The sequence below is a fragment of the Panthera pardus genome, unplaced genomic scaffold (assembly GCF_024362965.1).
Source record: "Panthera pardus isolate Hobbes unplaced genomic scaffold, ASM2436296v1 HiC_scaffold_25, whole genome shotgun sequence".
Lineage (NCBI taxonomy): Eukaryota > Metazoa > Chordata > Mammalia > Carnivora > Felidae > Panthera > Panthera pardus.
This window is the reverse complement of record NW_026526821.1, coordinates 49,835,138-49,861,947: the sequence shown is the minus strand read 5'-3', so window position 1 is coordinate 49,861,947 and position 26,810 is coordinate 49,835,138. Positions and strand designations below refer to the sequence as shown.

The 26,810-nt window shown below is 42.6% G+C and overlaps 1 protein-coding gene across 6 annotated transcripts in view; it reads right to left on the bottom strand.

Moving 5' to 3' along the window:
* The window catches only part of ENTPD6 (ectonucleoside triphosphate diphosphohydrolase 6), a 38,627-nt gene extending 20,371 nt beyond the window's left edge, over positions 1–18,256 (bottom strand). For 2 of the 6 annotated variants that reach the window (XM_019437202.2, XM_019437199.2), the window contains exons 1-6: positions 18,096–18,255; positions 15,717–15,807; positions 5,736–6,056; positions 4,064–4,140; positions 1,843–1,986; positions 635–710 (exon numbers count right to left, since the gene is read on the bottom strand). In XM_019437202.2, the coding sequence (XP_019292747.2) occupies positions 635–710; positions 1,843–1,986; positions 4,064–4,140; positions 5,736–6,027 (589 nt within the window). In that variant the 5' untranslated portion in view covers positions 6,028–6,056; positions 15,717–15,807; positions 18,096–18,255. Of the gene's footprint in view, positions 1–634; positions 711–1,842; positions 1,987–4,063; positions 4,141–5,735; positions 6,057–6,703; positions 6,850–15,712; positions 15,808–16,674; positions 16,773–18,095 lie in introns of all 6 variants that reach the window. The other 4 variants (XM_019437196.2, XM_053890481.1, XM_019437200.2 and 1 more) reach the window with 4 other exon arrangements.
* Positions 18,257–26,810: the final 8,554 nt, after the last annotated feature.

Sequence of the window (26,810 nt, the reverse complement as noted above, 5' to 3'; positions counted from 1 at the left end):
TGTGAATAACCTCAGATGCTGTAAACAACACATGCACTCAACTGACCACTTTCAGATTCCAGGAGCTGGAAGTGAGCACCCATCACTCCTCAGCCTCCAGACCAACTACAGGAAGAGGAATCAGTCATCAAGTCACCAACAGCTTCTGGAAGACTGTTCTAGAAGACACCACACTAAAACAATAAATACTCTGTCAAATGTTGTATCTCTCCCTCCTATTCTTTATCATCAATTTCCACTTTTTGGAAGAGAACCAAATGTTGCTCTCCCCTCCCCTGGTCATATTTAAAATCAGGGGCTGGTGAGGAACCTGACCTTTTCTCTTTTAGCAATAACAATGTAACAGCAAACTTCTAAATAGGGTAGCAAGTGGGGATTCTCTCTAAATGTTCTTAAAACTGAAGAGGATTTGTTTTCAGAAACTTCATCTGTGCCAAGTTTGGAGCTGGTCAAGATGAGAACCCATCTCTAACACTGGCCCACAAAGATCCTCTGAGACAGTAGAACTGTGAATTGAGTGGGACTGCCATTTTTGTTTGCCTGTGTCTGACCAAGGAGAAAGCTCCCACTCGGAAGCCAACAGCAGCCCTGCATACAGCCTGTCTCGAGGGACAGAGAGCTTGGGAGACCCTACCTTCATCCGTTCCATTCATGATGGAAACACAGTCATCTCCCACAAGGAAAGGCGATGCCTTAAACACTTCTTTCACCTAAATGTAAAGAGACATGTCTTTATCCTTCAGAATCTAGACTCAAAGTTCCCAAATATGCTGTGTTTTCAGCAGGTGGTGACAAAACAGCAAAGGACGGCAGCTGTTGCTGTGAAGTAACAAAACTCTTGTTTTAAATTTCTCTAATCCTCAGCAAGTGGTATCCTCCTTAATCTATTCTCTGGGCTGGCAGAGGCTACCCTGAAGAGCCCTGTCTTCAAGCCACTTTGGGCTAGAATTGCTCAGGGGCATCCTGAGCCTACTGGGCCCCCAAACACTGCCCAGCTTTAGGACTAGAGATGAGGGGCGAGAAACCCCTCAAGGCAGAGTTTAGCTTGGGACTCAGGAGACAGTCCCACAGAGGGAAGGTGAAGGCAGAGGAGCAGCTGCATTTGGGTGTATTTCCTTTTTTTTTTTTTTTTTTACCAAGTATTGACACACAGAAACTTCAGTACTCTGCACATTCCAACTGCACTTGTGGCCCACCATCTGACTTGAGCATGCAAGGTAATTTTTATAAGGGACTTTGAAAAATGTGCAAAAATTCATCATTTAGCAGTTGCACAGTTTAGAAACAGTACAGAGGATGAGGGGACCATATTGTTGAGAGCAGTTTCCCTAATGTGCCTGACAATAAGAATCATTCAGGCACCTGTTAGAGATAGGGTCCAGAGCCCCTTTACAGGGCTGCCGCTGGTTCTGGGGACAATCCTGGCCATTTGAGAAACGAACAGGGCCGGAGAAGGCTAAAGGCCTCCTCAGCAGTTACATCTGTGGATCAGACCAAGAGGGATACTAGCAGTTTCCATGAGAACAAGCAGGCTGGAGATGAAATGTCAGGAACTCGGCTTCCACAGCCCTCTACAAGGAACAAGTCTGCATGGAAGGAAGCCCTTCAAAAGGCTTCAATGTATTTTTAAAACAAAGTTGCTGTTATCACAACAGATTCATTCTAGAAAACACAAACAGCTAAAAGTGATGCTGTTAACATTTTGATGTGTTTTCCTCCTCAAGAAGCTTCTACATAGCCCGTCTGACTGCTTGGACAATGGCTGAATATTTGGTGTTTCCAGATATCATAAGCTATGCACCTCCGCCCCCCCTGCCCCCAGGGGTAAATGGATAAGATCACCTTTTGCAGTAACTTCTGAGCCTTTTCTCCTGGTAATAGACGTAAGCCAGCTGTGGCCTTGAGAACCAAGGGGGTAGCCTTCCAGAAGTCAAAAGGAACGTCTTTTTTAGCAACATCCAGTAATTCCTGAATTCCCGAAGTACTCTGTGAAGGTGGTAAAAGTAAAGTAGAATCTGTCAAAGATCAGCATACAGGGTCACAGATGCTCCCCCAACCCTTTTGGTTTTATTAACTCATAAATACATTTTCTTCTAATTTTCCAAATTGGCAGAAAATGACTTAAGTGGTGCTGGTGGGTGTGAGGGGCAACAGGGACCAAGTGAGTACAGAGAAACACCCTTGGCAGTGGAGCATGGTGGGATAAGGACACACACAAGAGGGGTCTTGCTGTTCTATACTCTGGCAACCAAAATCCCACCCAGCCCCCATCACCAACCCCCAGTGGGTGACCTCAGATGAGCTGTGATTCTCCTGGACATCATGAATGAAATCTGGGGTCTCTCATGGTGCTAAAATCCCATGAATAATTACACAGAGGAATCATTTACACCTGCCAGAATGCTTGAGGTCCAAAAGTTGGCTAGGGCCCTGTGTCAGTGCATAGGTGGCAAAACAACTTTGGTAAAGTATTTCTGGGCATTATCAATAGGTACAATGCTGTGGGGTGGTGTGGGGGAGGGCAATTTGACAATGTCTGTCCAAGAAAACATACATTCCTTTTACTCAGAAATCCCATTGTAAGAATTCATCTGAGATAAATGCCCTTGCATGTGTGGGTAATGAAGTTCATATAAGGTGACAAACTGCAGCCTTATACCATTAAGAGTAAAGTGCTAGACATTATCCAAATGTCTTTCAGGAGGGGACTGGTTCTGTAATTTAATGTGCCCGCACATACTGCAATATCATTGCCAGAAAAATCAAGGAAGCTCTTCATATCCTGATAGTAAATGTTCTCCATGTTATACTGCTGAGGGACAAAAACAAAGTATGTAACAATGTGAATGCCATTCTATTGTAAAAATAGGGGAGGGGGAAGAATATAGATGTATTTGCTCATGGGTATATCACCTAGCCCTTGAAGGACACATAAGAAACCAGGGACACCAGCTCTCCTGGAGGGGACTAGAGAGGGAGGAGAGTTCTCATTGTCTGCCCTGTGAAGCTGTGAAATATGTCCCACTTGAATGTGTACTGCCTACTAAAACAAATAAGAGTTTAAAAGTCCTATAAGTTTATTCTAAACACACCTAATTTAATCATGTGTAACCTTATGGTTACTCTAGCATCACTCATTTCAGTTTTGTTTTCAATTTTAACCAAGCCACAGGAAAGCAGGGTGTGACTTCACTGAGATCAAGAGACACTTGTGGGCAAAAATGATACATCAGTTTTTAAGACATATTTGAGCCAAAAGGCATGTATAGGTATATCACTAACTAGTCTGTTTCATCAGTGCTTTAGTGGAAATACAGGTGTCCAGTATTAGTGCAGCTATAAGCTTTAAGGACTCAAAAAATATAAAAGCTACAAGCTTACAAAAATCATTGTTTGACAGTTTAAATAAATCTTTCACACTTACTTGGTTTTGTGGACTTTACATAATACATTTTTAACTTCAATTTTTTGTGTTAGTCAACTTTTGTCACCCTCAATCAGAGGAACTGAAACAAAAACAAACTCTCAAATAATGCTTTTTTCTTAAAGCAATTTTTTTAAATGTTTATTTTTGAAAGAGAGAGAAACAGAGCACAAGCAGGGGAGGGTCAGAGAGAGAGGGAGACACAGAATCCAAAGCAGGCTCCCGGCTCTCAACTGTCAGCAGAGCGGGGCTTGAACCCAAGAACTGTGAGATCATGGCCTGAGCCAAAGTTGGACACTCAACCAACTGAGCCACCCAGGCGCCCCTCAAATAATGCTTTTTGTCAAGTTTGTAGGCTTTGTGTTTTTGAACCACACTAAGACTTCTGGGTGGCATGTGTGTTGGCTGGGGGAAGGCCCTAGGGTGGGGGCAGCGGCCCTCCTTGAGCCTCACGTGCAGTACCAGTTTCCTCCAACTGATCATTCTAAACAGCAGGAGATCTCCCAGGTTAGTACTGTCAGAGATGCTTTTCTCTGTGAAGAAGGCCTACTGCACTCAACAGAAAGGGAGCTGGCTTTAACAGATTACACAGTTGGAAGACAAATGTGAAGAACAACAGATGTGAGAGAAAATAATTACCTTTTCAACATCATCAGCGTAAGCAGAAAGACCTGGCTTCAGTGCTTTGAAGGTCTCATGGGTCAAAGTGGGAGTTTCTAAGGGGGAAACATGTTTAAAAAGGTACATGACAAATATATACATGAATATATAAATATATACAACAATGGCTTGCTGCCCTTTTCAAAGCAGATGACTGAAATCAGACCAATCCCAGGGTGACTGGGATGCTGCCTCTTTAGTTCAGATAAACAAGATGAATGTTAACACCTGAGGCTTTGGTCAGAACTTTTTTTTTTTTTTTAGTCAACCTTACTGAGGTATAATTTATATACAAAACTGTATCCATCTAAAGTGCTAAATTTTAACATGGTTTTCGTGAAATTAACAGAGGAGCAGGACAGATGATTCCAAACTGCAAACATGAAAATCATTTCTCTGTTCTAGGATGGATGTAGTACAGGTTCTGAAAGAACATTTATTTTTTCCCTTCTTTTAAACCATAAGGGGCCTGGACTCATGAGCATATAGCAAGGGAGTGTTCAGGGGTACACTGGTGGCCAAGGGATGCTGGTTCAAATTTGGACATGAAGACCCAGGAGGAAAAATCAGGGACAGAACTTTTTGAAAGGATGTCTCTCCAGAGATAAAATACTGGAATATGGCTATTAAAGGATTACATTCTGAATATGAATTGTCTTAAAAGCTTCAAAACTGTTATGGGAAGTATGTGGGTCTGGCATATAAAACTTTAACTACTGAAATGAGTTAATTAATAGAGCAGATGAAGAGTAGAGAAAACATGCCACAACAGTTTTGGAGAGAACTACTAATGGTGTCTGTTGCCACCAGCTCAAAAACAGTGTCTACCCAAAAGGTTTCGAGGGTCAGCAAAGAACCAGACACGACCAGCAGACCTACTGAGCAGCCAGGGGGAAAACACTCACTGGCTAGAAGCTGGAGGGTGGCCCTCAGAGCTGGAGGGTACAAGGGGCGCTAGGGAAGGAGATCAAAGTGGGGAGGGAAAGAGTTCAGAGCTGGGCAGTGACTGTGTCTCTCCACAGGAGCAGTTAGGGGCGAACATACACAAACTCCCTCCTCCTTCTTGCCGGAAGCCTGTGGTCCCCACCCTAGCAAGCAAAGCTGATGGGGCTCAGACTCCAGCTCCCTCCGCACTGCTGAGGCCACTCTCGTCTGTCACCCCCCTCTCCTCCTGGACCCACTGGGCAGGACCATGTCAGCCTGGGTCCTAGGTCCGTGCCAGTTCATGACTTACCCAGACTGCTGCCTCATACCAGTCTGAGTTTGGGGCAACTTCCTGCCTTAACCTCGCCCAACGCAGCTTCTGGCTTAAGTCATGGTCCTAGTCATCTGACATGCTGGTAAACACTGGGACAGGACAGGACACCCAATACCCTTGGGGATCTCAGTTGCTCTGAGGTGGTCACCAGATGCTAGTGTGAGTATGGACAGTCTGGTGCTCCAGGGAAATTCAGATTCCTGGGCCCCAAACCACACCGGAGCCAGCTTCTCTGGGAACTGCATTTTTGACAAGTTCCCAGATGAGTCCGAGGCAGGGCATCCAGCCCACATGCTGATAAACCATTGTCTCTAAGTGGAAGAGATCCCAAGAGCTCTGACGTGAGCAAGGAGAACCATGCAGTGAATGGCCAGGGCCCTCTGCCCAGCATACCTCCAGGCTGCCGGGCGAATTGGAAGATGTGCACACGGGTGCCAGTGCTTCCTGCGTCAAACATGATGCCATAGAAAACCTCATGACCATGTGTAGCTGTCCCCAGAGGACTATGAGCCTGCTGGCCCCTCCGGGCCCCAGACGCTACCTCAGTGATGCTGAAAAAGGCCTGGGTGGCGGAGGCCCAGTGCCACTTGATATAGGCGACATAGATGAACAGGCAAATGAACAGCCCCAGAGGGTAAGCCACTTTTGTCATCTTCAGGTTCCCATTATTTGGTATTTTTCTCATGTCTCTATCTGCTGAGGACTGTGCTGAAGCTGTTGGTGAAAAGGGAGGGAAAGCAGGAAAAACACGTTAGCAAGCTTCCAGGGCGAGTCAGACAAACATTTGCGCTTGGAGACAAAACATTCAGCCAGAAACTGGTCTGCATTTTTCTGCCTGGAATGAGAAGCTTCATTTGGTCTTCAAAGAGCTTCTAGAAGGTATGAGCCCACTTTATAGAAGAGAAGAGGGGGCGCCTGGGTGGCTCAGTCGGTTGGGCGGCCAACTTTGGCTCAGGTCATGATCTCGCAGCTCGTGAGTTCGAGCCCTGCATCGGGCTCTGCGCTGACAGCCTGGAGCCTGCTTCAGATTTTATGTCTCCTCCCTCTGCCCCTCCCCTACCCACACTCTGTCTCTCTCTCAAAAATAAATAAACATTAAAAAAATTTTTAAAAAAGAAGAGAAGAGGAACTGAAGCTAGTTATATGTATATATACATATATATATATATAAAGTCTTTTATATATAGAAAGACTATAGTCTTTATAAGACTAGATAATCTGTTCGAGGTGGGAGGTCTTGCTGAGGCTGACTCGGGGCACAGATCCACAGCTGCCAGCTCTAAGGCAAGTGCTGTTCCAGACGAGTGGCTTTTGGATTTATGGGCACTTTAAAAAGCCAGATGTAAATGGTATCCCCAAACCTCTCAGGGTACAGGAACATGTGTCCAATCCATTCTTTCAGTTCTCGCTTCCTCTTCTATATAGGTGTTCACTTCTCAGAAGGCTTAAAGTCCCATCCTTTGGGGACTACAAAGAGCCCCAGCCACGTCTGAGAAATGCAGCTCATCTTCCTGGAAGTTTCACAGGAGATGTCTCATTTTACTCAGGCAGAATACTCCACCAAGGAGGAAATAATGCCTATGTGCTTTCCAAGCCTATGAAATCCTACCCGAGCAGCAAAAGAAACTAACTCCGCGCCACTGTCTTTGGTTCAATACCCCTCAGCCCCTCAAATAAAGCATTCATTCAAGCTTTCTTAGCAGCTTCTGGTATAAGACACCATGTGGGAACCTGAGGCTTCAAAGAATAAGAAGCAGGGTGCTTGATTCTCAGGGCTCCCTACCCTTGGGGAATGTCCACCTGTCTGTCCATCCCTCACTCTGTAAGTTGTAAATGGAGTGGACTCTCCTAGGAGTAAGGAGACAGGGAAGTACAAAGCTGAAAGCAGGACATGGGTTTATACTCTGCCCATAGCAGCATGTGACTATGGGCAAGTTAACCTTCATGAGGGCTGGTCTCCTCATCTGTAAGGGGGAAAGCTGCTTCGTGATGCTGTTTGGGGATACAATGAGATGTGTGATGTGCTCAGAAGAGGACACAGAGAATGTGCCAGCCCATATTCAATGCTGGCTTTATAGCAGGGTAGTGGGAGGTAACACCCCCCTTGGAACCAGGGACAGTGACAGGCAGGAGTGCTGGAAGATAGTGTGACTGCACTCTCTGGGAAGGAGAAAAGCAGGGGCCAGAGTTAAAAGTGCAGGGGGCAAGCCTGTGGTGGTCTTCACACCAACCTTGAGGTTGTCTGGGCAGAGGAGAAATGGAATGAAAGTGGCCCTTGGGGTGGTGGGGAAGGGACTCCAGGACTTCTGTGGCCACTCCTTTCCAGAATCTAGCCCTGCAGCTAAACCTGGATGCCCTCAGATCCAAGAGCGCTGCCCAAACCTTTGGATGTCTCTGTGCTCCTGCTCAGGGGGACACCAGTGGCCCACCACCCAAGCTTAGGCAGGGAGCAGGACAAATCACACTTACCTGAGCATCTGCTGTGCACAGGGCTGAGGGAAAGTCTATGTTGGCAGGACCAAGGAGCAAGCCTCCTCCCCACCCCTGTTCCTGCCTAACTTTGAGCCTCTCTTGGGTCTCACTTGGGAGCTTCTTACTGCTCTAAAGATCATGGTGCACACCCTGGATCCTCACCAGCCTTTGTAGCTTTCTCTCATCCTCTCTTGCCTTTGCTCATAGTGCTCTGAGAACCTAGTGCCTCCTTCTGTCCCTAGAACTCAGCTCCTCTCTGCCTCAGTCCCTTTGCACACACTGTTACCAGTTCCCAGAATGCTCGTGCAACAACCCAGTCAACCTTGTTCTCATCCCCAAGCCTCAGCTGAAATGTTATTGTCCCCACCATCCCTGACCACCCTCAACTTGAAAGATCCTCACCCCCATTATGCTCTCTCTGTACTCCCTGCCCCCTCTGGCCTGGTACCCCCATAATCTGTAACAATGCCAGGATCTGTGGGATTAATTCCTGAAGGTCCATGTCACCCTCTAGGCCATGAGCTTCAAGGTCAGGAACTTATCCTGGTTGTGCCACTGCAGCTCAGTTGAGAACACAGGTCCCTATCTAGAAGGGTGGAGTATGCGCCTCTATCCCTGTCTACCTCCCACACTGTCACCAGACACACAAGAGTCCCTATTTTGGGGTGCCTAGGTGGCTCAGTCAGTTAAGCATCTGACTTTGGCTCAGGTCATGATCTCACAGTTTGTGAGTTCAAGCCCCACATCGGGCTCTCTGCAGTCAGTACAAATCCTGCTTCAGATCTTCTGTCTCCCTCTCTCATGTATATGTGTTCTCTCTCTCTGAAAAATAAACACTTAAAAAAAATAAAAAGAGTCCCTGTTTCAAATCCTTTAATGAGGAGAGGAACATCAGCAAGACAGTAGAATAGGGAGCTCTAGGCCCTTGCTCCCCCACAGAAATATTAGAAAAAAATTGGGACTGGCTGTAATATTTTATAGGCATTCTGAAAAACAGTCAAAGATCCATAGATTTCTACAAGCAAATGCTGAATCAAGAAATCACATTCAGAATGTTCGTTAAGTTCAGTGGTGTTTACTCATCCTTGCCCCCACCCCTCTCTGCACAGTGCAGTCTAAAGGAAGCAGCAGCTCAGTGTCTACCTATCTCCTTCCTTCAAACTGGAGGGATCAGAGCAACATTCTAACCTATCTTCAGGCTGCCCAAGAGACAGGTCTCTGTTTTGCCTGACTTGGAGCTCAGAGCTCCAATGGGGGAAAACCGTGGAACGCAGCTATGGGTACTTCTTATGAAAGTCACGGGGTGACTGCAGAACCACACATGCTTGGGGCAAGAGGCCAGGTTTGTGTGTGTGTGTGTGTGTGTGTGTGTGTGTGTGTGTGTGTGTGTGTGTAAGAAACAAGAGAACATTGAACACCTAAGAAGGAGTGTGGATGGAACCGTTTAAGAAATTAAGACATTTAGGGGCGCCTGGGTGGCTCAGTCGGTTGAGTGCCGACTTCGGCTCAGGTCACGATCTCGCGGTCCGTGAGTTCGAGCCCCGCATCGGGCCCCTGTGCTGACAGCTCAGAGCCCGGAGCCTGTTTCAGATTCTGTGTCTCCCTCTCTCTGACCCTCCCCCATTCATGCTCTGTCTCTCTCTGTCTCAAAAATAAATAAACGTTAAAAAAAAAAAAATTAAAAAAAAAAAAAAAAGAAATTAAGACATTTAAAAGCAACCATAACATATGGGAGAATTGAAACTAACACACACACAGGCCCAGGTAACAATCCTGAGAGGACCTTAAGCCTTTGCCCTGGACTGACTCGAAGGCTCAGACACATTCTGTTAATTAGTGAAGATCTTTCATGGCACAGAACCAGTCTGCAAAGCCTCAGAGAGGTGGCTATTTTCTTAAATGCTCCACTTTTCAACAATAGAAATCACAAGGCATACCAAGATACAGGAAAATTTGGCCCATTCAAAGGAAGAAAAGGTGGCAGAAACTGTCTCTGAAGAAACATAGGCATTGGATATACCAGATAAAGACTTAAAACAACTGTCTTACATATGGTGAAACACAAGAACTGAAAGAAATATGGAATGTGACATATGACAACAAAATGGGAATATCAATGAAGAAATAGAAATTATAAAAAGCAACCAAATTGTGGGGCTAAATATATTGAAAAATTCACAAGAGGGGTTTAACAGCAAATTTGAGCAGGCAGAAGAACCAGTGAACTTGAACATGGACATTAAACTTATTGAATCAGAGGAGCAAAAGAAAAAAAGACATAAGAAAAGTGAACAGAGCCCAAGGGATTTATGGGACACCACAAGGGACCAACAGGCACATTTCAGGAGCCCCGGAAGAAAACACAGAGAGAAGGACAGAAATAATGGCTGAACTCCAAGGAGGATAAACCCAGAGACTCATGCTGAGATACACTGTAATCACACCACTGAAAGCCAGAAAATAAAAGAAGGAATCTTGAAAGCAGCAAGAGAAAAGCAATCCATCATGTACAAAGAATCCTTAAATAATAAGATTATCAGCCCATTTCTCAACAGAAACTTTGGAGATCAGAAAGCAGCGGGATGATATATTCAAACTGCTGAAAGAAAAATCTGTCAGCTGAGAATTTCATATTGAGTAAAACTGTCCTTCAAAAATGAAGGTGAAATTAAGACATTCCCAGATAAATGAAAGCTGAGGGAGTTCTTTGCCAGCAGACCTGCCCTACAACAAATGCTAAAGGTTGACATGCAAGGACGCCAAACAGTAACAGAAATCCATAAGAAAATATAAAGATCTCCAAAGAAGTTAAATACGTGGACAAACACAACAACCAGTATTAGTGTATATTTGGTTTGTAACTCCACTTTTTATTTTCTTCAGCATTAAAAAAAACAAATGCTGAGGGGTATATGGGTGGCTCAGCTGGTTAAGCGTCTGACTTCAGCTCAGGTCATGATCTCACAGGTTTTGAGTTCAGGCCTCTCATTGGGCTTCGTGCTGACAGTGTGGAGCCTGCTTGGGATTCTCTCTCTCTGCCCCTCCCCAACTTGCACTCTCTCTATCTCAAAATAAATAAAAGTAAAACAAAGCAAAACAAATGCTGTGACATCAAAAACAAATTAGGAAGATATATGATATAAAGGAGAAGAGTTAACATATGTAATTCAAGCTAAACTGGGATAAATTTTAGAATACACTTATAATTTCAGGATATTATATGTAATCTCTGTGGTAATCACCAAGAAAATATCTAGAAAATATATATAAAAGGAAATGAGAAGGGAATAAATACTGTCCTTAGAAAAGAATCAATTACACCCAAAGGAAAGCAATAATGGAGGAAATGAGGGACAAAAAAAGCTATAAGACCTACACAAAATAAAATGGCAAAAGTAGTCCTTCCCTGTCAGTACTTTAATTTTTAAATTTTTTAAAATGTTTATTTAGTTTTGAGAGAGAAGAGACAGAGCATGTAGGAGGAAGAGGCAGAGACAGAGGGACACACAGAATCCAAAGCGGGCTCCATGCTCTGAGCTGTCGGCACAGAGCCTGACAGAGGGCTCGAACTCACGGACCGTGAGATCATGACCTGAGCTGAAGTGGGACACTTAACCAACTGAGCCACCCAGGCACACCTCCCTGTCAGTACTTTAAATGTAAACGGATTAAACTTTCCAACCAAGATACATAGAGTAGCTGAATGGATAAAAAAACAAGATCCAACCATATCATTCTACAAGAGACTTACTTTAGATCTAAGGGCATATACAGACTGAAAGTAAAAGAATGAAAAGGATTCCATGAAAAGAGTAACCAAAACAGAGTAGAAGTGGCTATACTAACATTAGACAAAACAGACTTTGAATCAAGAACTGTCAGAAAAAATAAAAACATACAATGATAAAAGGGTCAAGTCTCCACTAACATAACAATTATAAACATATACAACAGAGCTCTTAAATATATGAAACAAACAGAACTGAAAGGAGAAATAGTTGTACAATAATAGTAGGAGAATTCAATATCCCACTTTCAATAAAGGATAGAAAAACCAGACAGAAGATCAATAAAGAAATAGGGAACTTGAACAACACTAAAGACCACCTGGACCTGAGAGGCACATACGGACCACCCAACAACAGCAGAATCCACATTCTTCTCAAGTGCACATGGAACATCCTCCAGGACAGACAAGATGAGAAGCTACAAAACATGTCTTAATGTATTTTAAAAGATCACAATCAAAGTATATTTTCTGATTACAGTGGAATGAAACTAGAAATCAATAGAAGAAGGAAAGCTGGAAAACTAAACACCACACTCTTAACTAATGTGTCAAAAAAGAAATCAAAAAGGAAATCAGAAAATACCTTCTGACAGGTGAAAATTAAAACACAACATACCAAACCTTTGGAATGCAGTGAAAGCAGTACCAAGAAGGAATTTTATAGCTGTAAATGCTTACATTATAAGAAAGATTGCAAACCAACAACCTAACTTTACACCTTAAGGAACTAGAAAAAGAACAAATTAAACACAAAACTAGAAGGAAGGAAACAATAAAAATTAAAGCAGGATAAGCAGAAGATAGAAAAACAGAGAAAAATCCATGAAGCCAAGAAAAATCCATGAATCCAATTCTTTGAAAAGATCACCATAACTGAACCTTTAGCTATACTGACTAAGGAATAAAGAGAGAAGATTCAAATTATAACTAAAATCAGAAATTAAGGGAACATTACTACTGATTTTACAGAATGAAAATGATTATAAGAGTTTTATGTTCAACTGTATACCAATAATTGGATAACCTACATGAAATCAATAAATTCCTAGAAACACAACCTACCAAGATGAATTATGAAGAAATAGAAAATCTGAAGACCTATAACTAGTAAGGAGATTGAATCAGTAATCAAAAATCTCCCAACAAAGAAAACTCCTGGACCAAATGACTAGTGATCTGGTCACTACTAATTTTACCAAACATTTTAAGAAGAATCCCAAAATCTTCCCCCAAATTGAAGAAAAGGAACGTTTTAACTCATTCAATAAGGCCAGCATTACCCTAATACCAAAGCCACTACAAGACAAAGACACTACAAGAAAATACAGACCAGCATTCCTTATGAATAGTGATGCAAAAATCCTCAACAAATAGCAGCAAACTGAATTCAACCACACAGCAAAAGGACCAACTGGGATTTATTCCTAGAATGCCAGAATGGTTCAAGATTTAAAACCCATCAAGGCAAATATATCATATTAACAGAATAAAGGGGAAAAATCCATATGATCATCTCAATCAATGCAGAAAAAACATTTAATAAAATCCAACACTTTTTAATAATAAAAATAACCAGCAAACAGGAATAGAAGAAAATACTTCAACATAATAAAGGCCATATATACAAACCCAACAACTAACATCAGACTCAATAGTGGAAGACTGAAAACTTTTACTTTAAAATCAGAAACAAGAAAGGATGTCTGTTTTCAACACTTCCATTCAACATAACATTGGAAGTTTTAGCCAGACCAATCAGGAAAGTAAAAGAAATAAAAGGCATCCAAAGTGGGAAGAAGAAATAAAATTATCTGTTCATAGATTACATGATCTTACATGTAAAAAACCCTAAAGATTCCACAAGGAAGGAAAATAACTGTTAGAACTAATAAATTCAAGGTTACAGGACACAATATCAACACATAAAAATCAGTTGTTTCTATACACTATAATGAACAATCTGAAAAGAAAATTAAGAAAATAATTCTATTTACAATAGCATCAAAGGAATAAGATACTGAAGAATAAAATTAACCACCAAGGTGTACCTGGGGTGGCTCAGTTGGCTGAGCATCTGACTCTTGATTTTGGCTCAGGTCATGATCCCAGGGTCATGGGATCAAGCCCTGCATCGGGCTGTGTTGAGCATGGACCCTGCTTGGGATTTACTCTCTCTCTGCCCCTCTCTCCTGCTCACACATGCTCTCTTTCTCAAAATAAACAAACAAATAAATAAAAATTTAAAAAAGAAAAAAGTTAACCAAGGAGGTGAAAGACTTGTACCCTGAACACTACAGAACATAGCTGAAAGAAAACTGAGTCAAATAAATAGTAAGATAACCCGTGTTCATGGACTGTAAGACTTAATATTGTTAAGATATCAATACTATCTGTAATGGTCCACAGGTTCAATGCAATTCCTATCAAAATCCTAATGACTTTTTTGCAGAGACAGAAAAAAATAAATCCTAAAATTCATAAGGAATCTCAAGGGACCCCCAAATCACAAAACAATCTTGAAAAAGAACTAATTGGATGCCTTATACTTCCTGATTTCAAAACATACTACAAAGCCACAGTAATTAAAAGCTTGTGGTAGTGGGACACATAGACCAACAGAACAGAAAATCCAGAGATAAAACCTTACATACATGGTAAAATGATCTTTGATAAGGGTATCGAGACCATTCATGGGGGAAAGGATAGTCTCTTTAAGAAATGGTACTGGGAAAACTGGATATACACACACAAAAGACCGAAGTTGGATCCTTTCTTTATACCATATACAGAAATTAATTCAAAATGGATTAAAGACCTAACTATAAAACCTAAAACTATAAAACTCCCAGAAGAGGGGAGCGTAGGTGGCTCAGTTGGTTGAGTGTTTTGTTTTGCTTTTTTAAAAAGATCTTATTTCTCTTGTCTTTTCTCCACATCTCTACAAAATCTACCCAAGATGTTTACTGCCACTCTAAACCCTGGCAGCTAGAGGCTTCTCTCTTGGGCTCTTCGGTGCTCTACACATTTCCCCTCCTTGAGTAAGCGGTATGTGGAGCTATTCATTTGTGCCTTTCTTCCTTCTGGTTAGAGTGCCTCTCTAGAAGCAAGGACCAGCCCACTCATTCCCAACCCCAACACAAGGCCAGAGCCCACAGCCAGTAAGCCAATACTTGCTGGTAAAGGAGGCTAGATGATGGCTTAGCAATTCTCTGGTAGTCAGGGAAAGATGGAGCCATCAACAGGGCTTCATGACCCAGATGATGGCCACCAACAGAAGCAGGCTGTTTGGGAAGGGGCTGTTTGGGCAGGAGACAATAGTGACCAGGTTTTCTACAAGTTTGAAATTACAGCAGGGCATGGGTCAGAAATGGAACTGACCCTTGTGAGAGAGCAGGTTTGGGGCTGTGACCTGGGGAACCATCTGCACTGAGATGTTAGCTAAGATTAGGAATGAAGAAATCAATTACAGAGAGAAGATCCAGCAACAATCAAGGCTGAGATGTGACCTGGGGAATGCCCATCCCCAGGCAGCCAGTGTTCACCCTACACCCTACCCTCTCACAGGCTTCCTTTCGTTAGGTTACTGTAACCCAGAGTTTTCCATTGCTAAGAGATGATTAAACAAAAAAGTATTTATAAAGAAAGCTCTAAAGCAACTATTTCTAAGGATGAACAGTAAGGACACAAAAGTAATACTAACATCTTCCAACTCTGATGGTGCTTTTTATAAGACTCTTTCTTGCCTTTCTTTCTCTCTCTTTCTTTCTGTACACTCTCTCTCCTCTTTTGCAACCAGAAGGCTGGCACCACATTTGCCTGTCTGAGCCACACGGGTAGAAGACCCTTTTTCATAATCACATTTTATCATGTCCTGTGTTAGTCTACGAACCATGTCCTACATGATCAGATTAACAGGTGGAATACCAAATTTTGAGGCAAAGGTTGCTCTTTATTACATTTGTCTACCCATTAAAAAAATACACTTTACATATGCTATATCCTGTTACCAGAGGCCTACAAGGCTGGCACTTATACTACATAACATATGACTTACATAACTTATTGCCATATGACAGCACCAAGGCCCAGAAAATGTTTGAAAACAGACTTGCCTGGAATCACAGAGCTGGCACGTGGTGAGGCACAGACCAGACTTTCTGGCTTCTGTCTCCAAATCAAATGTGCTCCATCACTTCACTTACCCTATTAATGTAAGACTCTACTTTAGACAACAAAAAAATACTCACATGGAATTACACATCATCATTAAAGTTACACACCAAGAAGTTTGGCATGACATAAACAGAGTCCAAATAGAAAATAACATTTAGGAAGCATAGAGCCAGGAACAGCCTGGCCCACAGGAACCGCCACATCCTGGAGACCCAAACTTAAAAGCCAGTTTCACTCCACTGGGTTAAGATGTTTGTTCAGTGATACTAGTACTATGAGACAACCTTTGGAGGGGAAAATTGCATTTCCATGGGCACCACTAACACCATAAGTGTAAATGTGTTGATCAGGCCCTCCCTAGAAGGAAAACAATTCACTTTAGCTTTGTCCTTTAAAGGAAGAGTCTAGAACAAGGCTATAAGGAAGGTAAGCCAGGTGGGGAATAAAGAGTAGGCTGGGAGTAGGGTGGGGCAGGATCTAAGGTGTGCAAAGGCAAAAAGAGGTTTGGCTTAGCATATCTTGCTTCCAGCTGACTCCAGCTGGGGGCTACCTTCCATCAGAGGGAGGGTGGGGTCACAGAGCAGAATTTGGGTGTGGAGCAATGGTGCCCGAGACAAGTGCCTGGCCATCCATTGGCTAGCGTTCTAGAAGCTAGGGAAGGTAGCTGAGCTTCTGGAAATACAAGCTCATCTGATTTGGATCAGTGGCCCCACAATATGTTGGCCAGTTTCATCAAGGTTTTCAGTTAAAATACACAAAAGGGCCATGTATGCAAATGACTGTCACATATGCTAAAAACCTATCCAAAATTAAATGACATTAACAAACCACTACTTATTCTCCTGGTAGGTTTAAATGGATTTTTCTCCCCTTCTCTGAAAAAAAAAGCATACATACATGAGTCAGCCCTGTTAACATCACCCGGTGTTTCCTTTTCACAAGACAGAGTGGGAGGGGAGGTTCTTCCAGATCTCTTTACATGGTTGTCCACCTCTCTGGTTTGTCATATGAGGTTCCACAAGGGAGAGAGACACACACCTTATTAGCCAACTGATGCTTATAAGGGTGGGGGGGAGACAGAAACAGTTTCTGGATTTGTATCACTATGCTTTTCTCCCCCATGAACCTTGTTAATATGTTGGTGACAGCAACACAAGAACCTCCCCCAGACAAACCCTAATCCCTCCATCCATCATGAGTTTTGCACAGTACGTCAGAAGGTCCTTGTAATCACAGTTGATATCCACCTATCCCCAAGCAACCTCCTTCCTAGAAGTTTCAGTTTCCTTCACTGGGTGGCTATGGGTTAGGACCTCCATGGCATCCTGAAGGATGTAGGATATGTGGCATGATATGCATGATTCTGGAATACAAGTGTCTGGAGAGACAACTGAAACTACCCAGGCACTTCTGGGTGACTGATTCCTTTGGGTGGATGCCCAGGATATGGGGTCTGTGCCCACATCATCTACAAAACAATTCAGGCTTTTCCCCAACCCTTAAAACCATTCTATGGCTTCTAACTTAAGATAAAAAACACCCTTCCTTCCATGGTCCCTGCCCATCTCTCCCTTCTCTTCTACCTTCCTGATGCTTCAAGGCTTTCCTCTGAAGGAAGTCCAGCTTGGTGTCCAGCTCTATCCACCTCTGGCCTCTCTCTCTCTCTCTCTCTCTCTCTCTGGTAGCCTGGAGCACTCCTGGCTCATGCCTCAGCTCAGGCAGAACCGACTGACCACCCTATGAGGTCTATTCCTGGTCACTACAGCAATGCCAGAGTTTATTGTCCTCACATCCGCAGTACTGTCAGAATGGCATGATCTTGCCCGTTACCTGGGCTTCCCACCTGGGCTGTGAGGCCCAGAAGGGAATTGGGCCTGCCAGTCCTTCCCCTACTGGATCTCCTGCATCTGGCACAGCTCTGGGAACCGGTCAGCAAATGCTGCTGAATGAATGAATGTAGCAGGGCTCCAGCTTCCTGGGGGCAGAGACCCCTACTATTTGGCCCACCCAGTTTCCAGAACACGAATCGCTCCCCTCACGGGTCAGCGGAGCCCAGAGTTCAAGGAAGACTAATGGAACCAGGACGTTAAGGCAGCAGGAGGTTAAAGCCGGGTGCGAATGACCCTGATGTCGCCTGCAAGCACTGCCGCTAAAGCCCGAGGAGCCGGCAGGCGCGTGGGTCTGGACCCCTCCTCCACTCCGCGCCCCCGCTACGGGCGGCCCACGTGCAGACCCCCGGGTCCGGCAAACTCCGCCGGCCCCACACGCGTCCCCGCCCCCCCCCCCCCCCCCCCCCCCGCTCTCCCCCCTGCACTTACCCTGTAGGGTCCCCTCTTCACCACGGAGGGAGGTTCCCTTTCGCGGAAGCTGGCGGGCTACCCAGGAAGCGTCCGACTCTCCTCTCCTACCGGCGTTACCAGGGCCACCACCCACAGGCCAAGAGCCGGCGGATCCTGGGAGCCTAGGCCCCGCCTACGTGCACGTCATGTCTTTGGCGGAGCATAGCAGAACGTTGCGGATCCAGCGCGCAGGAGCGGCGTGTGGGCGGGGCTTAGCTGGATCCCCTGAGCGGTGTGGCCGTATTTTCCGCCTGGGTAGGTATTTGTGGTTCCCTGCTGGAGGCGGTTCGGGTAGTGTTGGACTTGAATGAGGTCTCGGCCTGTCTGGCCTCCACCGCCCAAGTGCGTCCTTCACGGGCCGTGTTCGGCTCCTGCCCTGTCTTGTAGGGGTTCCTCTGTGCAGTAGAGCCGGCCATGGTGCTGGCCAAAGAATTACCACCGCAACCTCACAACTTTGACCTTAACTAGCCTGTGGAAGTTTTGAATTTTCCTTGGGTCCTTTCATAGCTAAAGTCCCCTCTCTTTTTTTTAAGATAATATGTGATGGAAAATGCAACAGAATAGACAGCACGATAAATCTCCTATTCTTGCCCCCCATTTTCTTTCTTTCTTTTTTGTTCTAAGCATTTTATTTTTATTTAATTAATTTATTTTTAAAAAATTTACATCCAAGTTAGTTAGCATATAGTGCAACAATGATTTCAGGAGTAGATTCCTTAGTGCCCCCTACCCATTTAGCCCATCCCCCCTCCCACAACCCCTCCAGTAACCCTGCTTGTTTCCCATATTTAAGAGTCTCTTATGGTTTTGTCCTCCTCCCTGTTTTTATATTATTTTTGCTTCCCTTATGTTCATCTGTTTTGTATCTTAAAGTCCTCTTCTGAGTGAAGTCCTATGATTTTTGTCTTTCTCGGACTAATTTCACTTAGCATAATACCCTCTAGTTCCATCCACATAGTTGCAAATGGCAAGATTTCATTCTTTTTGATTGCTGAGTAATACTCCATTTGTGTGAGACACACACACACACACACACACACACACACACACACACACACATTCCACATCTTTATCCATTCATCCATCGATGGACATTTGGGCTCTTTCCATACTTTGGCTATTGTTGACAGTGCTGCTATAAACATTGGGGTGCATGTGCCCCTTCAAAACAGCATACCTGTATCCCTTGGATAAATACCTACTAGTGCAATTGCTGGGTCCTAGGGTAGTTGTATTTTTAGTTTTTTGAGGAACTTCCATACTGTGTTCCAGAGTGGCTGCACCAGTTTGCATTCCCACCAGCAGTGCAAAAGAGATCCTTTCTCTTGCCAACATCTGTTGTTGCCTAAGTTGTTAATGTTAGCCATTCTGACAGGTGTGAGGTGGTATCTCACTGTGGTTTTGATTTGCATTTCCCTCATGATGAGTGATTTGCAGCATTTTTTCATGGGTCAGTTGGCCATCTGGATGTCTTTGGAGAGGTTTCTATCCATGTCTTTTGCCCATTTCTTCACTGGATTATTTGTTTTTGGGGTGTTGAGTTTGATAACTTCTTTATACATTTTGGATACTAACGCTTTATCTGATATGTCCTTTGCAAATATCTTCTCCCATTCCGCCGAGTGCCTTTTAGTTTTGCTAATTGTTTCCTTAGCTGTGCAGAAGCTTTTTATTTTGATGAGGTCCCAATAGTTCATTTTTGCTTTTGTTTCCCTTGCCTCTGAAGTTGCTGTGACCGAGGTCAAAAGGTTTTTGCCTGTTTTCTCCTCGAGGATTTTGATGGCTTCTTGTCTTACATTTAGGTCTTTCATCCATTTTGAGTTTATTTTTGTGTACGGTGTAAGAAAGTGGTCCAGGTTCATTTTTCTGTATGTCGCTGTCCAGTTTCTCCAGCACCACTTGCTGAAGAGACTGTCTTTATTCCATTGGGTATTCTTTCCTGCTTTGTCAAAGATTCGTTGGCCTTATGTTTGTGGGTCCATTTCTGGGTTTTCTATTCTGTTCCATGGATCTGTGTGTCTGTTTTTGTGCCAGTACCATACCGCCTTGATGATTACAGCTTTGTAATACAGCTTGAAGTCTGGGATCGTGATGTCTCCTGCTTGAAGTCCGGGATTGTATCTCCTGCTTTGGTTTTCTTTTTCAAGATTGCTTTGGCTATTCAGGGTCTTTTATGGCTCTATACACATTTTAGGATTGTTTGTTCTAGCTTTGTGAAGAATGCTGGTGTTATTTTGTTAGGGATTGCATTGAATATGTAGATTGCTTTGGGTAGTACTGACATTTTAACAATATGTATTCTTCCTATCCAGGAGCATGGAATATTTTTCCATTTTTTTGTGTTTTCTTCAATTTCTTTCATAAGTTTGTATAGTTTTCTGTAGATTTTCACCTCTTTGGTTAGATTTATTCGTAGGTATTTTATGGTTTTGGGTACAATTGTAAATGGGATTGATTCCTTGATTTCTCTTTCTGTTGCTTCATTATTGGTGTATAGGAATGCAACCGATTTCTGTGCACTGATTTTATATCCTGCCACTTTGCTGAATTCATGGATCAGTTCTAGCAGTTTTTTGGTGGAATCTTTTGGGTAGATTCCATATAGAATATCATGTCACCTGTGAAGAGTGAAAATTTGACCTCCTCCTGGCCGATTTGGATGTTTTTTATTTCTTTGTCTTCTCTGCTGAGGCTAAGACTTTCAATATTATGTTGAATAACAGTGGCGAGAGTAGACATCCCTGTCTTGTTCCTGACCTTAGGGAGAAAGCTCTGTTTTTCCCCATTGAGGATGATATTAGCATTGGGTCTTTCATATATGAAAGATATGGTCTTGAGATATGATCCTTCTATCCCTACTTTCTTAAGGGTTTTTATCAAGAAAGGATGCTGTATTTTGTCAAATGCTTTCTCTGCATCTATTGAGAGGATCATGTGGTTCTTGTGCTTTCCTTTATTGATGTGATGAATCACATTGATTGTTTTGTGGATATTGAACCAGCCCTGCATCCCAGGTATGAATCCCACTTGGTCGTGGTGAATAATTTTTTTAATGTATTGTTGGATCCTGTTGGCTAATATCTTGTTGAGGATTTTTGCATCCATATTCATCAGGGAAATTGGGCTATAGTTCTTCTTTTTAGTGGGGTCTTTGTCTGGTTTTGGAATCAAGGTAATACTGGCTTCAGAGAAAGAGTTTGGAAATTTTCCTTCCATTTCTATTTTTTGGAACACCTTCAAAAAAATAGGTGTTAACTCTTCCTTAAATGTTTGGTATAATTTCCCTGGAAAGTCATCTGGCCCTGGACTCTTGTTTTTTGGCAGATTTTTAATTACTAATTCGATTTCTTTACTGGTTATAGGTCTTCAAATTTTCTATTTCTTCCTGTTTCCATTTTGGTAGTTTATATGTTTCTAGGAATTTGTCCACTTCTTCTAGATTGCCCATTTTATTGGCGTATAATTGCTCATAATATTGTCTTATTATTGTTTTTATTTCTGCTGTGTTGGTTGTGAGCTCTCCTCCTTCATTCTTGATTTTATTTATTTGGGTCCTTTCCTTTTTCTTTTTGATCAAACTCGCTAGTGGTTTATCAATTTTGTTAAATCTTTCAAAGAACCAGCTTCTGGTTTCATTGATCTGTTCTACTGTTTTTGTTTGTTTGTTTGTTTGTTTGTTTTGGTTTTGATAGCATTGATTTCTGCTCTAATCTTTATTATTTCCTGTCTTCTGCTGGTTTTGGGCTTTATTTGCTGTTCTTTTTCCAGCTTTTTAAGGTGTAAGGTTAGGTTGTGTATCTGAGACCTTTCTTCTTTAGGAAGGCCTAGATTGCTATATACTTCCCTCTTATGACTGCCTTTGCTGCGTCCCAGAGGTGCCCCCCATTTTCTTAACTCTTCCTAGAAGTCACCAAGATTGCCAGCTCCTGACTTGGGTTAGTCATCTACAGAGGCCCCCAGTGTACTTAAGGATAATTGTGGTAGGGGCTGCCCACATGTCCCCTCTGTGGGTCCCAGTGTGTTCCTGCCAGAGCTGGAGCCACCTTCCCATCTTCCCTTGTGGCTGGTCTGCCCAAGTGACAGTGTATGGCCAATGAGCTGTGTGTGTGCCCCTTCTGGGCCTGGCCCAGAAACCCATTCCATCATGATGTTGGTTGGGGGAGACCCGGGGAGGGCTGTTAATGGGCTCCTGAAGCACATGGTGCTCCTAAGTCTGTGGTCAAGAGGTGGCACTTTTGAGAATGAGTGGGTGCTACCCAGACAGTGTGTAGGGACAATGTGCATATACTAGGACTAGGCACAGGGCATGTCATCATTGTGAGCACCTGGTTGCACACTGCCCTTCTTCACCAGTCAAACCACTGAGACTTGGTTGTTTATATAGCAGTTAGCCCATATGGTCCCTTGTTCCAGACACTTGCTATTTTGAATAATGCTATAGAGTCCTGAGACTTTTTGTGTGCGTGTGTGAGTGTATCTTTAGGAAAAATTCTTAGAAGAATTGCTATCATAAAGGATGTGTCCCTCACCCCCTTTTCTTTTAAATATTAGATACATGTGGCTAAATTGCTCCTTAGACATTGTAAACTAACTGATACGCCCACAGTTATGTATAGGAGTGTAGGTTTCCCCACGTTTTCCCCAGTGGAGTCTTTATAAACCTTTGGATCTTTGCCAATCCAACTGTTATAAAGTTCTATCTCACAGTTTCCATTTGAATTTATTTTAATATTTTGAAATGTCTACTCATGGAAATGTGATGACCTTTCTTCTGTCCACCTCACTCATAACATTACCTTCACCATATTTCACTCTTAGAATTTCTAGAATTTGTCAATTTTACTGACGTGTGTTTGCATATGCTGTTCACTGCTTGGAAAGCTCTTCCCCCAGGTCTTTCCTTAGTAAACTGGTATGGTTTGAATGTTTGTGTACCCCCCAAATTCATGTGTTCATATCATAACCCTTAAGGTGATGTATTAGTGCGTGAGGCCTTTTGGAGATGAATGTGATTAGTACTCTTGTAAAAGAGGCGCTGGAGAGATCCCTTGCCCGTTCTGTCATGTGTGATTACAATGAGAAGCTAGCCCTCTGATGAAATCAGCCCTTATCAGACACCAAATCTGCCAGCACCCTGATCTTAGACCTCCAAGACCCTAGAACTGTGAGAAATACACGTTTGCTATTTATAAGCCACCCAGTTTATGGTGTTTTTGTTATAGCAGCCCGAATGGACTGATACATAGATTCTTTCTTATCCTTTAGACTCAGCTCAAATGTCACCTCTTCCAAACAAATAATTGTTTGGAATATAAATCTAGAGTGGTTCTGTTTTTCCCCTCTTTCCATTATTTACTTCATAGTATTTTTCAAACCCATCATTAATTAATTGTTGGTTTGTACACCATACTGAAAGGTAAGTTACACGAAAACAAGGAAGTGATTTGTCCTGATGGTTGTTTGCATGGCCAGCACCTAGCATTCTGTTTGACAGGTGGTAGGTGCCTATAGCAAACATGGTCACTTTATCTCCTCAGCCCACTTCTGACTTCCGTTCTCCAATGGTGGTGGAGAGTTCCCACGAATGCTGCCACCTCAGTTAGCTCTTTGCTGTCCTCTTTAGAGCTTACCTTAGAACTTTATCTGGAGCTGGCACAGCCTGGAACTTGAAGGAAGTTAACCTATAACTTATTGGGGTTGAATGCCTCAGCCTTCCATGCTTCATAGGGGCTGTATTGAGCTTTAGTTGCCCATGGTGGTAACTAGCTCAGTCATGCCCAACCCCTTGGGTTGACTTTTCCTTCTGCCTTGGTGCCCTTTCCCAAATAAACTACTTACACCTAAGCTTTTGTCTCAGACTATCTTTGAGGAAACCCAAACCAAGGCAATGCTCAGTAAATATTTGTTGAAGAAATGCATAGATTAATTATAGTGTTTCTTCAGCTTTCACTGGTAAGCCCGGAAGAAGCAGCTCAGTCCTGCAGGTGGAAAATGATGGAAGCCAATCGACACCTATTGTGGACATGCAGGAAATGGGACAGATAACTATGATATGGGCTGTGGCAGAAAATGTGTACAAGTGCTCTGACAGCAGGGAGGTGTAGCAAACATTGTCACCAAAAGCCCTGCTTTTGGGAGGTGAATATTTTAGAAGTGGTAGATGAATGATTAAATTCCCTCAGTTTACCCAATGTGACTAAGGACAGAGTGGAGTATGCCCACTATTTTGTGCAGCTGCCTGTTCATATTTGTCCATCTACTCACATCAATCCAGGAGGATATCTGCAAATCTGTGTTACACAAAACAGTATAACATGGACTCCATAGTGTCCTGATAGTAGATGGTACCACAGTATCCCTTACCCATATCCTTCCTACTGGAAGCACCAGTGATTCTCCCCATAACAGCTTTCTTTTGGCCCAAGCATGCACAACAACTGGAAGTGCTAGGGAGCTAATGTTACCCCTCAGCCAATGACAGGTGTGAATATCTTAGATCCATTGCCGCTCCCTTCCTTGCCCCTCAAGTGGGACAATACTCTGGCATGTTCTACAGTGGAATTGAGCCCCAGTTGTGCAAAGTAGTGACCCATATTGGCTTTCTTCCTATCCCTGTCTAACTTTCCCACTCTACTGGTGTTCCCTGGGGTCACCTCCCAAGTAAAATACACTCCTTTCTCAGGATTTATTTTTATGGGGTGGTTTGTTCTTTTTTTAAAAAGAAATTTTAATGTTTATTATTGAGAGACAGAGCATGAGCATGGGAGGGGCAGAGAGAGGAGGAGACACAGAATCCAAGGCAGGCTCCAGGCTCTGAGCACAGAGCCCAACATGGGGCTTGAACTCACAAACCGCAAGATCATGACCTGAAGTTGGACGCTTAACCGAGAGAGCCACCTAGGCACCCCTATGGGGTGGGTTGTTCTAAGACACCCATTGCTCATAGGTCATTTTGATAATAATACCAAGTAAAATATCTTAGTCATTTATGATTCCTTGAAGAATATAACCACAAATTACTACTTTCTCATCCAAATTCTTTTTCTTTAACTCTCCAGAAAAGTCAGATCCTCTGCACTCATGGCTAGTCTTCCATTTTTCAAAATCTAGTACACACGTAGAAGATGTGAAGGAAACCTTATCCTTAACTAGAGGAGGTGGACTTTTTATTTCTACCTGCCATGTTGGTCGTCACAAGATCTCCTTTGACTTCCTGATATGTGCTCAACAGAGGCCACCTGTACCATAATGAAAATCTAATTGGGACACCAAGAAGTGCAGGTATAAGAAGCATAGGTAAAGTTCTGGGTGACTGGGTTAACTATCAAGAGGAGAGACAGACTGGTGTGGATGATTGTCCTGTTTAATTCCTCAAGTGGCTGTGTATTTGTTCTCCTCCCCTCTGTGGAGGCCCTTAACTTTTTAATCACTAAATATGAAGATGCCCTTTGTCAGATTAAGAAAACTTCCTTTTAAGAACTTTTAGTTTAGTTTAAGAGTTAAAAAAATCATAGTGGATGTCAATTTTATTTTGTGCATTTTATTAATCTATTGAGGCAATCATATGAGTTTTATCCATTATTTTGTAAATGTGGTAAATTAAATTCTTTTTAAAAAAGTATTTAGTACATTTTTGGGAGAGCACAAGCAGGGGAGGGGCAGAGAGAATCCAAAGTGGACTCTGTGCTGACAGCCTGACAGCAGCAAGCCTGATATGGGGCTCAAACTCACAAACTGCAAAATCATGACCTCAGCTGAAGTTGGACACTCAATGGACTAAGCCACCCAGGTGCCCCAAATTCTAATGTTGAATCATTCCTGATTCCCAATAGAAAGTATGTTTTTTTTTTGTTTTTTTGTTTTTTTATACATTGTTGGATTTGATTTGCTAATATGGGCTTTAGGCTCTTTGTTTCTATGTTCATGAAAGAGGTTAGCTTCTAATTTTCTTTCATACATTGTACTTATTTGGATATATGGTCATGGTTATATTGCCTTACAAAGGGAATTGAAAATTAAAAAACAACAACAACAACAACCTCCTAAGAGAGTTTGTGTCGTTTTGAATTTTCTATTCCTTGCGCATTTGAGAGAATATGCCTGTTTTCTACGTGAAACATTTTAAACTGCTGATTCCATTTCTAATCATTCAAGTGTTCTATTTATTTTTCAGGCAATTTTGGTATATTTCTGGTGAAAAATTTTCCCATTTCACCTAAGTTTTCAACTTTATTGGCATAACATTGCTCATATCTTATCTCCTTAGCATTTGTAGTTATAGTCTCTCTTGCACTAATAATATTACTTCTTTTTGCCCTGTTTCTTTTTCTTGATCAACATTCCAGAAATTTAAATATTTGGTTACATTTTCCCCGCAAGAACTAACTTCTAGCTTTGTTAAACAACTCCATTATATCTGTGTGATATTTTAAAATTTCTCTCATCTTTATTTTATCTTTCTTCCTACTTTCTTTGAGTATATTCAGTTTTTTCCTTTTTCTAATTAATCATCTCATTAATATTTAGCCTTCTTTCCTAATGTATTTAAAGCTTTAAATTTTCAAGTACCACATTAGCTCTATCCTACAAATCTTGCTATATTGTCTTTTTATAATTGTTGGCTTGAAAAATTTTCTAAATTCCATTACAAAATCTCTCTGTTCCATGAGTTATTTAGAAATATGTTTTTAGGAG